Source organism: Aquarana catesbeiana, linkage group LG10 (genome assembly GCF_042186555.1).
Source record: "Aquarana catesbeiana isolate 2022-GZ linkage group LG10, ASM4218655v1, whole genome shotgun sequence".
NCBI classification, from domain to species: Eukaryota; Metazoa; Chordata; class Amphibia; order Anura; family Ranidae; genus Aquarana; species Aquarana catesbeiana.
The window spans coordinates 181,469,652-181,483,057 of NC_133333.1; the positions used below are offsets into that span (position 1 = coordinate 181,469,652).

A 13,406-nucleotide genomic window follows, 5' to 3' on the forward strand; every position below is an offset into this window, starting at 1 on the left:
AAGGCTGCTCTGTGCACAGAGCAGGTAACTGCCGGTTCACACAGGGGCGACTTGTCAGGCGACCTAGCCGCCTGACAAGTCGCCTCCCGTTCTGTACTATGGAACCGTTCTAATAGGAGCGACGCAAGTCGCTCCGACTTAGAAAAAGGTTCCTGTACAACTTTGGGGGCGACTTGAGGCGACTTGCATAGACTTCTATACAGTAGACGTTTTGCAAGTCGCCGTGGATGTCGTGTGCAGGCGACCTGCAAGTCGTGCCGCCCCTGTGTGAACCGGGGCTAAGTATGACATGTTTGTTATTTTTAAACAAACAAACAAAAAGGACTTTAGTATCACTTTCAATGTTTGTTCTTTTTTCCTTAATGACTATAAACAAGTAGCAAACAAATGCAATTAAATGGGTTAAATGTTTATTATACAAGAATAAGCCTAACTTTGATTAGGATATATAATGTTAGTAGTATCCTCCTTCCCCTTTAATAAAGCTGGTGTAGCTCTATATGCGCAAAGGAATGTACTCTAAGCCAAATTCATGGGCTTTGTGGGGAAGTGGAAAGTTTATGGAAGGGACCTGGTCTATTTCAAACTGGAGTGAAAAGAGGTGAAGTTGAAATTATTTTCCTGGCACGGCTTTGCACTTGGCGGTCTGTGGTATGGTTGCCGGCAGAACGTGAAACCGAGTAATCTGTTTGATAATAACGCTCAGATGGCGCTTAAGTAAAACCATCTGGATACATTTGCTTTGTTCAGAGCCACATAACCAGAGCTGCTGATTTCAAGGCAAATTAGCTCCAACTTGTGCTTGGGGCGTCTGGAGCTAGAGACCAGAGAGTGGATAATCTTCGTTCACTTATAGCACAGCTTTACTGGAACCCCACACATTCCTACAGAGCCTGGTGATAGACATCCTACCTGGACAGATCAGGATATGCTATAGAGTACGTATGTGTACAGGTTTAGGTGCTGTAGATCCTGGTGATCTTCAACTCTGCCACTGTGATCTCAGTCATTTATTTACAGTATAATCCACTAAAAAGACAAGAGGCTGTAAATGTGTATAGTAAACAACTTAATTTGTGTTATTCATTATGCATAAAGCAAGGCGCTTCATAGGTTATAGCTGTATGTTGAGGCAGAGTCATGATGATGTAGATTGATATTAGTCTAAAGCAGTGCATCGGTCCACCCAAAACTAATAAATGGATCTTATAGCTGATCTCTCTGTGCTTTACTTTCATGTCTGCACAGCTGCTCTGCCATTATAAGGGGTTCCCATTCTCCCTGTTATGTTTAATATGAGGAATGTAACAGGGGTAGCTGAAAAACTCAAAGCTGGGCAGCAACACCAAAAACTGTGGAAGAGATTTTCCTGTGTTGTATTCATAACAAAAATCCAAGAGCTGCCCCACTCCACCATGGTTTGGCTAAACCTTAAATGTAATTTAAGGGGGTCTGACCCTTTAATGTATGAAAATGTATTATCTCTGTCTTGGACACTGGGCGATCAGGGGACAGAAGGCATTGCTTACATATCCTGATTACATTTTAAATTCTCTCCTTATTGGTAAATAATTGATATTCTTTCTACTAGCAAACATCCAGTAAACATAGGAATGATCAGGGGGTGTAATGAAATCTAACACATGTAACATTTATAGTGTAAGTAAAGGCAACATTTTTTTCCTAGTCATGGATGGAGTGCAAAGGGATTAAAACGCCTGTCAGTTTTTATTGCCATCTGTACCCACATTAGGGAGATTCAGCCTCTGTTTGATCTGTTTACCATTATGATTGAAAGTAAAAGAAAATCCCACATTTTTGGTTGTCGCCAGAAAAGTAATAGAGGGGGAATCTTTCAATGGGGACACTAGTTCTGGTGGCTTGGAGGTCCCCAAGGGATTCCCTTACTTTGCAGGGATTTTGTTTTACTTCCTGTTTTGGCTATGGGACAGGAAGTGAAGGTAAATCTCCCTAATGGGACACAGATGCCAAAAAATGAACAGGTTTTAACCCTCCCTTACTCTATCCAACATGAAGGAAAAAGTTTTTCCTATAGCTCTACTTTTAATATAAGTGTGAAGACCAAGTCATCAAAACAGAGTTCAAAGTACCCATGAAGGAGCACTGACCAGCATGTGTGCATGCCAGAAGGCCCCATTAACTTTTATTAGCAAAATATAGTTTGCAATCAACAGGTCCAAGTCTGCATTACGGTTGATCTTAAATGCACTTTCCTACACTACCCCTTCAACTTTTGGGTGGAGTGGAGGAGGCAGAGCAGTTAGGAGAAGAGGATTCTGTGTACTGACAGATATACACAGTATGTGACCTGAGTATTTACAGCAGAGGGCAATGTGTAGGACGACATTGTAATTTCCTGATATGTCAGGAGAAAATTCTTGGAGTTGAAGTTGAAAAAGCGGACCCCCTTGACTATGCTGTATCCCAGGTGCACTATTTTACTTATAGAAATCACTAAAAACACTGAGATTAAATAGTAGGCTAATGATGTCAGAACATAGAAACAGCCTCACTCCTAAACAATACTTTTAGTGATTGTAAACGATCCCAAACAAAAACAACCCATTTGGTTAAAAATAGAAACAAAAGGCAAAACATTTGTGTATAGATATAAAAAAAAATTACAAAAACCTTTTTTCCCCTTTTTTATAATTGATCACATTACCTCTGTTCTCTGCTGTATAAGAGCTGGGGGAAGAGAAACAGCAGCTCTCTGATCTTCCCAGTGAATGGCTGCGCAGGGAGGGGGGTTAGGACAAGTCTGATCATTGTAGGCGAGTATACTGCGTTCCCAGCACAACTAGAGAACTGACCACAGTGTGTTCTCCTGCTTAGTGTGGTCAAAGGAAAGCAGATAGACTGGCAGGAACACCAGGGATTTCACACAAAGGAAGTAAAACAAAGAACAGGATATTTTCTCATACAAGTACATGGTACAGCAGTCACATATCAGGAATATGAAATGTTGGGTTTACATATTCTTTCAGAGAAAATTTTTCAGACTGGTTCATTTCTCTCATAACAGAGCAAATGAAATAGAAGAGCTGAAGGTTTCCTTTGCTCTAGATTTTGACTTTTGCGATGCTCTAACTTTAAGCGTTTCTCAGCGGTCACAAAGCATTTAGGGCTAACTATGCTCAGTCCAGACCCCACTACACCATTCTTTATCCATTCTCTATGTAATGTTTATCAGGTATAAAGACCTCTTGTTTTAATGGTGGGAGGAGGACCTACAGCAAGACATTTTTGCAAGCTCAATAAGATGGTATAATTCTTTGCATTCAAAGTCTTGAGACCTGTAGATGTCAAAGTGAATACTAGCTTCTTACAGGGTAGTACAGAACCCCCACAAAATTCATCCAATAAAGCCACAATTCTCACAATTATGCTACAAGTGCCTGGAGGCTGAAAGTGCACTCCTGCATATCTTCTAGGATTGTCCTAAACTTCATGATTTCTGGAGTATTATTATTATTATTATTATTTCAGGTACTTATATAGCGCCGTCAATTTACGCAGCGCTTTTACATATACATTGTACATTCACATCAGTCCCTACCCTCAAGGGGCTTACAATCTAAGGTCCCTAACTCACATTCATACATACTAGGGACAATTTTAGACAGGATCCAATTAACCTACCAGCATGTCTTTGGAGTGTGGGAGGAAACCGGAGTACCCGGAGGAAACCCACGCAGGCACAGGGAGAACATGCAAACTCCAGGCAGGTAGTGTCGTGGTTGGGATTCGAACCAGCGACCCTTCTTACTGCTAGGCGAAAGTGCTACCCACTGCACCACTGTGCCGCCCAATGAAAGTCACCATTCAAGGCCCTCATAGCTTTGTATGTTGCAAACTGACAGTGTACCTAAAAAATGATACAAATGTATGGCACACATTGAATCTTTACAAAGAATAACAGCAAATCATTGTACAATAAACCGACTTTCACACTCCCCGTTATTTCACCATCTCCCACCCCCTTGTTTTGTTTTTGTATATCTGCCCACCTATTCCCCCCTTTGTCCAATTCCTCAATACAACCGCCCCCCAACCCACGTCAACATATTAGACCAGTGGTCCCCAAACGTCATCTCTCCCTTTATTGTGATTATTGTTATCACAGAGCCTGAAATAAAATCCAATTTTTGGGCTGTCAGCAGCAAAGAAACAACTAGGAATTCCCTACTTTTGGGACAGAAAGTGAAGAGAAATATCTCCAATGGGACATAGACGGAAACAAACTGACAGGGGTTATAACCTTCCCTTAATCTATCCAAAATGTAAAAATAAAAAACCTTTTCCTTTTAGTTCTGCGTTCATTTAAAAAAAAACCAAAACAAACAAACAGGTTATTTTCCAATCCAGGAACAAAACTAGGGCCTTTAGGCAAGCTTTCTGCCTATACAGATATTTATGTCAGGTTGTATACTTTTACCTAAAACAAGCAAATTTCACCATTTATCAGTACAGTGCAGACAGACTCATGATTGGTTGCATTGATGTGTGACAGCACTGTGATCTTATTACATTTAATGGCAACAATCTTTCTTTCTGTGCTTTTATCTTGGTATATATTTGTGTATTATACTGTACATCAATGTGATGTATGATGTCTGTTAATCATTTTGGTAACTTTGTAATCTGTTTTTTTTGTTTGTTTTTTGTAGAGGCAAGTGCAACATCTCCCATTTCTCAGATATATTTGCTGCTCGGGAGTTTAAAGCCAGGCTGGACTCCTTCTTCTACATCCTGGGATACAATCCAGAGACTCGGTAAGTTGTCCTAGTATTACTTTTTCTCAGTTTTGTGTTCTGTTTTTATCACTGTGAATTTCTGTGCATTGATAAGCTGTACTTCACTGTTTAATGCGTCATAACTGAATTATTCACAAAGACAGAGGCTTTCTTTTCTGCTAAATGCAGAAAGAGGCCTTGGCAGTTCTTAATCTGGAATAGAGTAGGAGTTATGTTAACCCTCCACAGATTTGATTACGAGTTTGATAAAAAGTATGAATAGCTGCATGTAAAAAAAAAAATGTAATGCCTGATACTGTGACAGGCATTGAGTGCTAGAAGAACATAGTTGTAATGAATGGCTCAGTGCTTTGTCACACCTGAGCTTAACGCAGTTACCTAAACTGCTGGTTTTGAATACTGGTGTTTGTTAGAGAGGTGAAAGAGGTCAGGCTCTATTCACACATGTGCAATTTGTTATGCGACTGGACATCAAAGTTGCATGTCAAATTGCTTCTCATTCTTTTCAATGACACAAATCGGTGCAACTTAAAGTTGCAGCGACTTTGAAAATGTGCCTGCACTATTTTGGTGCAACTTTTAAAGCAACTTTGATCCATAGAATGTAGAGTCGGATCAAAGTTGCGCTCCAAAGTCTCACTGGAAATCGAGCATCTTTGAAGACGTGCTAATGTGAATGGAGCGTAATAGTCAGACTTACAAGTCCTTGTATTTTCAAATATAGTGGTTTGTCCATCTGCTTGAGTTTTTGCTGAAGTATGTTGTCGCTTGCAGTATATGGTATATGCCAGTAGTATTAAACAGTAAGCTAGAGTACTCAAGTGGTTGTCAGTAGTGTGCTTCACTTGATTAGCTTTATGCTACTGCATTGTATTTGGAAGTAAATATGTGCATTTTTATGCGTTTATTTTGAAAGATATGGAATTAGGGCTGATTCACACCAGATCCACTCCTGTGCATTTTTAATCTGCATCAAAAAAACATGCACAGTGTTTTCCATGTATTTCAGTGGCTCTAGTTCACACTAGTGCAGACAACAAAAATAGGGCTTGTGTCAAGTGCATCAGGTATCCATCAGTTTAAGATGCTTCCGAGATCATTCAGTTGCAATTCCTTATGGCAATAAACCAGCACGGTTCATAACTCTGTCCCTTCTGCTTTCTATTGTTTTCATATGAGCTTACAAGATCATGGACTGTTAGGCCAGTTCACACTACATGCAGTCCAGTGCCTTTTTTTCTGCATTAAAAATGCATGGAAAGTAGGTTATATGGTTTCTTATGGCATAGTTTACACCAGTTCGGTCAGTTTGAGGGCTTTCCAGTTCTAGAAATAAAAGTAAAACATGCTGCATTTTTCCTGGACTGTACTGGAATGTGGTAAAAAGCACTAGACCCCAGTACAGTATAAAAAAAAGTGAAAAAAAAATAAAAAGCATCTGGAGTGCATCCGGAAACTCATCAAAAATGCACCAGTGTTCTATCGGATAGTGCCCGCTATCGAGAAGTGCTCGGGACGTACTGCGCATGCGCCGTATGGATTAAGCGCAACAGCTGATTTTAAGATCAGCTGTTGTGAAGGCGAGATGGCGCCTACGCACAATAGCCAACGGAAGAAATTTTTCTGTCAGATTGTGCCTGGCGCTGGAGAGGCGTGTTCACGTCGGTGAGGGGCGGATTTGTACATGTTGGGGGCAGATTTTTAAATGATGGGGCAGATATGGCAAAGATTGCCAGTGTGGCAAAACTTTTAGTCTGCTATTTTTCCTGGATGCTTGTGAGGCGTGCCCATCTTTTAAAATTTGCACCGAACATATACAAATCCGCCCCTCACCAACATGAGGCATCATTTGAAAATCCGCCCCCATCTTTGCAGCACTGCCCATAATTTTACAATCCGCCCCCAACATGTACAAATTTGCCCCTCACTGACATAAACACGCCTCGCCAGGGCCAGGCATAATCTAACAGAAAAATTTCTCTCGTCAGGTATTGTGCGCAGGCGCCGTCACAACAGCTGATCGTAAAATTAGCTGTTGTGCTGTTCCGTGCGGCGTATGCGCAGTACATACCGGGCACTTCTCGATAGTGGGCACTATCCGTCAGAACACGGAACGCACCAAAAATGCGCATGCAGAAACGCATCCGGAATGGATCTTGCATGCGTTTTTGTGGCGTGAACCAGCCCTGAATGTTTAATGTAAACCCTAACAATGCATTTCTCTTATTTGCTCCCTTTGTGGTCTGCTAAAAATAACTTTTAGGGCCAGTTCACACCATAAAAACAGTCTGGATGCGTTCCAGATGCTTTTCTGCATGACAGTTTTTGACGCGTTCTAGTGCATTTTTTTCCCCCTCTCTTTTCTTAACCTTAAATAAGGACAAGTGTGTTCCAGTGCATTTTTTGTGCGTTTTACAGCGTTCCAGTGCAGGAAAAATGCAGCATGTTCTACTTTTTTTTTCTGAAACTGAAAGCACTGTGTAGACTATGCCATTAAAAAAAACATAGAGCCTACTTTTTTTGTTATGTTTTTGATGCAGAAAAAAACACACTAGACTGCATGTGGTAAGAAGTGGCCCTGAAAGTGTTTTGTTACAACTGTTCAAGAAGTCAAAAATAACTGTTGATCCTGCCAGAAATCTTGTGAGCTGATAACTTTCTGTGCACAAAGGAGGAGGGGGGGAGTTATAGAGCTAAGGGAGAGTTCTGTGTTCTTAAGAATTAAAGTAGGCAGGGCTGACACCATGCTTAGGAATTAGTTGTTTCATGTCAGAAAGATAAGAGCACACGTTTTTTGTTTTTTTCTTTCTGGCTCATCAACAGGTATTTGTACTTAAAGCATGTTTAAATAGAAAAATATACAGTAATGGACAGGTTTTCCATGATTCGTTAAATGTTTTGTGCTTTTATGTATGCTTTAGGAATCGCTTTTCTCCTAGATAAGGTGCTGCAGGACACATACAGTATGTTGCAGTTGTGTAGGTTATTAAGGCTGCAAAAGTAGTGACACTTTTTGTGAAGTGAGTCCTAACACAGTTCATCCTCTGTGGATGGTATGATTCACATTGCTGGTCTCACATACTTTTAAAAAAAAGTAAATCTGTATTTTTCACAGTGATACACCTACTGCTTATCCAGTAACAGTAGCAGAGCTGTCATTACCATGTACTAACCATGGAGGGCACTGTTGTCTTGAAATTTGAGTACATTCATTTTTCTTGTCCATATGGTCAAAGTGTATGCTTTATCTTAATTATAAAAACCAATCTGTTTACTTCATACGGACTTACCTATAGTATATGCTTGTGATAGATCACATGTCCAATGTACTATGTCTCACACTCTAAGATGACATGGTTTTTTTTTTTTTTTTGTGTTACCACATTGTTGCATTGCCATTTACTATGTTACATCAAACCATACATTTTAGATTTTCTAAACTTTGCACACTTGAGTAATTATGCTCAGTTATGTCACAACATAGTGACATCACATTGGTCTGCTTTGATGCAAGTCCAAGCCATTTATCTACTACATGTTTGACTATATACTGTGTGCAGTGGATCATCTGGGTATGGCTGATGTAATGATGATGATCACTCCTAATTTTGACACGTTTACACAAACATATGGAGGCCTGTGCATTAACACAAATTGATACATCGGGGGTTATTTACGAAAGGCAAATCCACTTTGCACTGCAAGTGCACTTGGTAGTAAATCTGAGGGGTAGATCTGAAATGAGGGGAAGCTCTGCTGATTTTATCATCCAATCAGGTGAAAGCTAAAATGCTGTTTATTTTCCTTGCATGCCCCCCTCGGATCTACAGTGACTTTACTTCCAAGTGCACTTGCAGTGCAAAGTGGATTTGCCTTTCGTAAATAACTCCCATAGTGTCAATGCTGACAAGGTAGTGTTTAGTGTTAAACCGGTGGTGGCTTTTGGTAATTTTGTCTTACTAAAGGGTGCCTATAGGCAGAGGAGACATTCTCAGATAACGTTTGGTAAAGGATTTCCACTCTTCCTAGACCCAGCTTAATTTTTCCTCTCTTACATGACAAAGATTGCAATACTCGTCTGCAAGGAGGTATTGCTTGAAATTAACCCATAGCACCACAGGTTGCTTCAAAAGGTGAATGAATTGTTGAAGATCTGCAAATTTGGGTCTGTGTATGGGTATTTTGCAAATCTTGTTTATAACTGTATATATATAAAATATACTTCACTGACTATATCCTTGTGCAGGCGGATTACGGCACTTCTGACCTCTGTATAGAGTTGTGTGTTAACAGTCTAGGATTGCCGTTGCAACTGTGTACTCTGTCCGTATTAAGGCAGTAGAGTTGATAGGTTCTTGGCACGTAGGGCAGAATCTGATGAAGTGATAGTGATAATCACAAGACAAAACATACCTCCACTCATATCTCAGCAACTCCCCTTCAGGTTTTCTGTTCATCACTTTAGAATTGACATCACTCCTTGAACATTTCCATAAGCCTTAGCATAGGAGTTCTGCCTTATTGAAACTATTCCAAAGTACCGCTTGCTTGGAGACACCCAATAGTGTGCTCTGCCCAGGTGCAAGACACTTAAAAGTCTTGCCTGTGTTGGCTTCCTTCTGTGCACCCCTCTGAAACAAGTTTCTTTTTGTTACTAAAGGATGTAGCTCAGTTGTTTCAGGACTAAAGCCTTCCATAGACAGTGCGATTTTCTTTGCTACAACTATGGGTGGCAAGGAAGGAGCCATTCTTGCCGGGAAAACACACAGTGATTATTGCTAGCAGGTATAATCGCTGGAAATGGTTGCATGAAAAATCTGACAGGCTGGTTGTGCCCAAGTTGATCGATCTACTTGGGTACACTTCCCACTGCCCATACATGGTTCAAATCTCAGCCAGTCTCTCCTGAACCAGCCAAGATTTGAATAGTCTATGGTGAGCTTAAGCGGTCATTTCCCTGACCTTATTGTCCACTGAAGCACTGTCCCTGCGCAGGAAAATGCTTGATGGTAAGGCTCAAAGTCAGTGATTTCAAGACCATGATAATAGTAATTCCACATTCAGATTTTTAGTCTAGCCAGAGGCTTACCAGAGGTATGAGGTATAGCTATACCCGGCAAAATGCTTAGTGGTATTCTAAAATTACTTTTGTCCCCCGTTTTCAGTGGCATTTAAAGCATAGACTGAACTGGTGTGTCTATTCGGTGTAAATCCAGAGTGTATGAATACCTTTGTGTGTTGATGCAGGGTACATCTTTGGAATGTTTTTTGCTAGTAACTGAACCAAATGTTATTGGATGAGTGTTAACCTGTGTGATGTGCACTGGTGTAAATGTAGCTTTGTGTGTGTCCTGCATTGCTTCACCACATTTTATTGTGGTTTTGTAGACTGTAACATTGTTGCATACATTGGTGAAAGCTGAGCTCTGGACACAGACATTTTGCTGTCTTGCAGCACTGGGGTCCCCAGTTCAAATGCCAGTTAGGACACTATCTGCATGGAGTTTGAATGTTCTCTCTGTGCCTGCGTGGGTTTCCTATGGGTACTCCAGTTTCCTCTCACACTCCTAAAACATGCTGGTAATTGTCTCCTTTCTGAATTGAAAAACAGGACAGCAATGGAGTTTCTCGGTGCCCCATGAACAAATACAACATTACTTTATAGAATAAAATATCATTTTATTACTAAACCATTATGAAAACGGACATAAATCGTCAAAATACTTAGTATAACCCTTCATAAAGTGGAAATATTTCCCTATAACATTAATTGTGAACAAACGCTCATCATATGAGTTAAAGTGTTACTAAACCCAGTAATATGAAAATAGTTTACCCCGCCCACAGTGCCCACAGCTTATAAATCTTCTTTTTACATTAAAATACTGCCACTATATACCTTTTTGGCTGAACTGTATACCACGGTCATGTGATAAAACTGCAGGGTCTGCCCGAGTGCTGAGTGTTCAGGTAGGAGGAGATTTCCGCTATAGCCTGTGTCCTCATGCTGTTATGGGAGGCAGATCATCCATCAATCAAGATGTGACATCCCACCCACTGTGTTCTTTTTTAGTTACTGGGCATAGAGGGAGGGACTGGGCTGTCATTTAGGATCTGTATACATGCCCAAATGTGTGATGTCAATGCCATGTGACCTGAAAAGCTCAGCTCAAACAGGAAATATATTCTCTCCAACAATAGAGACCAAACTGGGCATGTGCAGGGAGACCACTCTGACTGTGCCTTATCTGGCCTTGCCCAGAGAGACCCTGCAGAAGGGGGAGGATCAGTCCATACAAGTTTAAAGAGCCTTTTTACACAATGCAGAGGATTAACCCCTTAAGGTCCACAGTGAGTATAACAAGCATGCTATTCTGCATATAAAGACTGATTTTACTGCTGTGGGTTTAGTAACACTTTCATACAACAAAATCACAATATAGGTAAACATAAATGCTCCATAAATTATATCATCGTTAACATGTTTTGCGGTGCCAATGGCTTCTTCAGGAGGCAGAAGGGAAATCGAAGTAACGCCTAGATAAAGGAAATACAAAACACATGGCAAACAGAAGCAGCTTTGAATCTGTGAGGAGACCTACGGGAGGGGGGGACAAGGTAAGTACAACTGCTTTTGAATGTTCCCTAGATAAAATTGAACATTTAACCCTTGCAGTACAAGGGGAGCCCCAATGCAAGTGTAAATTATGGTTTTACCTGGAGTTTCTTTAAGGGCTCATGCAGACTGGGCTTAAACACCACTTTTAAGGGCATTTGGCGTGTTTTTTTTTTTTTTTTTCATTTCTTGCCTATAAATGCACCTCTATAAGCCTTTGTGTTCATGCACATATATGCGTTTGCAGGCTGAAAAAAACAAACATCATAAGCGTGTTCAAAAGAGGAGCTAGATGCTTTTAGAGCTTAAGCGGTCATTCATTCCAATGGCCAGAATAAGTTATTATTATGGCCAATGGAATCCATTAACTCTCAGACGCTTGAGGTGTCTAAATTGTGTGTGCAATACACGGCTTTAGGTGCGTTTTTTTCCCAGTTGCTTTTCCCTGCCAGAAATAAAAGGTGTTTAGAGGACAAATTTAAACACCCAGTGTGCATGAGCCCTAAATTGGACTTTTTTCTTTTGGATTGAGTGGGGAAGAGTCAGATCATCTGTTATGTCTTTATTGCTGCTTGTCGCCCTCCCTTCCTCTTTTGTGAAACCCAGGGCACTTTTCTGAGCTCAGTTTTATCCCCTCACTGGGATATATTTTCCATATATATTTCCTGGGAGAATTCTCTAGAGTCTTAGTGACCCTGTCTCCTTTAGTGAATTGTAGATAGGAACATACACTCCAGAAAGGGAAAAATACAGTGCCTTGAAAAAGTATTCACACCGCCTTGAAATTTTCCACATTTTGTCATGTTACAACCAAAAACGTAAATGTAATTTATTTGGATTTTATGTAATAGACCAACACAAAGTGGCACATAATTGTGAAGTGGAAGGAAAATGATAAATGGTTTTCAACATTTTTTACTAATATCTGAACAGTGTGGCGTCCATTTGTATTCAGCCCCCTTTACTCTGATACCCCTAACTAAAATCTAGTGGAACCAATTGCCTTCAGAAGTCACCTAATTAGTAAAGAGAGTTCAACTGTGTGTAATTTAATAAATACATACATACATAAATACAGCTGTTCTGTGATGCCCTCTGAGGTTTGTTAGAGAACCTAAGTGAACAAACCGCATCATGAAGGCCAAAGAACACACCAGACAGGTCAGGGATTAAGTTGTGGAGAAGTTTAAAGCAGGGTTGAGTTATAAAAAAAATATCCCCAGCTTTGAACATCTCACGGAGCACTGTTCAATCCATCCTCTGAAAATGGAAATAGTATGGCACAGCTGCAAACCTACCGAGACATGGTTGTCCATCTAAACTGACAGGCCGGGCAAGGAGAGCATTAATCAGAGAAGCAGCCAAGAGGCCCATGGTAATGGAGGAGCTGCAGAGATCCACAGCTTAGGTGGGACAATCTGTCCACAGGACAACTATTAGTCGTGCACTCCACAAATCTGGTCTTTATGGAAGAGTGGCAAAAAGAAAGCCATTGTTAAAAGAAAGCCATACGAAGTCCCATTTGCAGTTTGCAAGAAGCCATGTGGGGGACACAGGAAACATGTGGAAGAAGATGCTCTGGCCAGAAGAGAGCAAAATTGAACTTTTTGGCCTAAAAGCAAAGCGCTATGTGTGGCGGAAAACGAACACTGCACATCACCCCAAACACACCATCCCCACTGTGAAACATGGTGGTGCTAGCATCGTGTTCTGGGGATCCTTTTCTTCAGCAGGGACAGGGAAGCTGGTCAGAGTTGATGGGAAGATGGATGGAGCCAAATACAGGTCAGCCTTAGAAGAAAACCTGTTTGAGTCTGCAAAAGACTTGAGACTGGGGTGGAAGTTCATCTTCCAGCAGCACAACGACCCTAAACGTACAGCCAGAGCTACAATGGAATGGTTTAGATTAAAGCATATTCATGTGTTAGAATAGCCAAGTCAAAGTCCAGACCTGAATCCAATCGAGAACCTGTGGCAAGACTTGAAAATTGCTGTTCACAGACACTCTCTAT

At 40.8% G+C, this 13,406-nt stretch overlaps 1 protein-coding gene across 8 annotated transcripts in view; it reads left to right on the top strand.

Moving 5' to 3' along the window:
- The window catches only part of RERE (arginine-glutamic acid dipeptide repeats), a 498,077-nt gene that overhangs the window by 380,037 nt on the left and 104,634 nt on the right, over nt 1-13,406 (top strand). For all 8 annotated transcript variants that reach the window (XM_073603026.1, XM_073603030.1, XM_073603029.1 and 5 more), the window contains one exon: nt 4,692-4,796. In XM_073603026.1, coding sequence (XP_073459127.1) covers nt 4,692-4,796 — 105 coding nt within the window. The remainder of the gene's footprint in view (nt 1-4,691; nt 4,797-13,406) is intronic.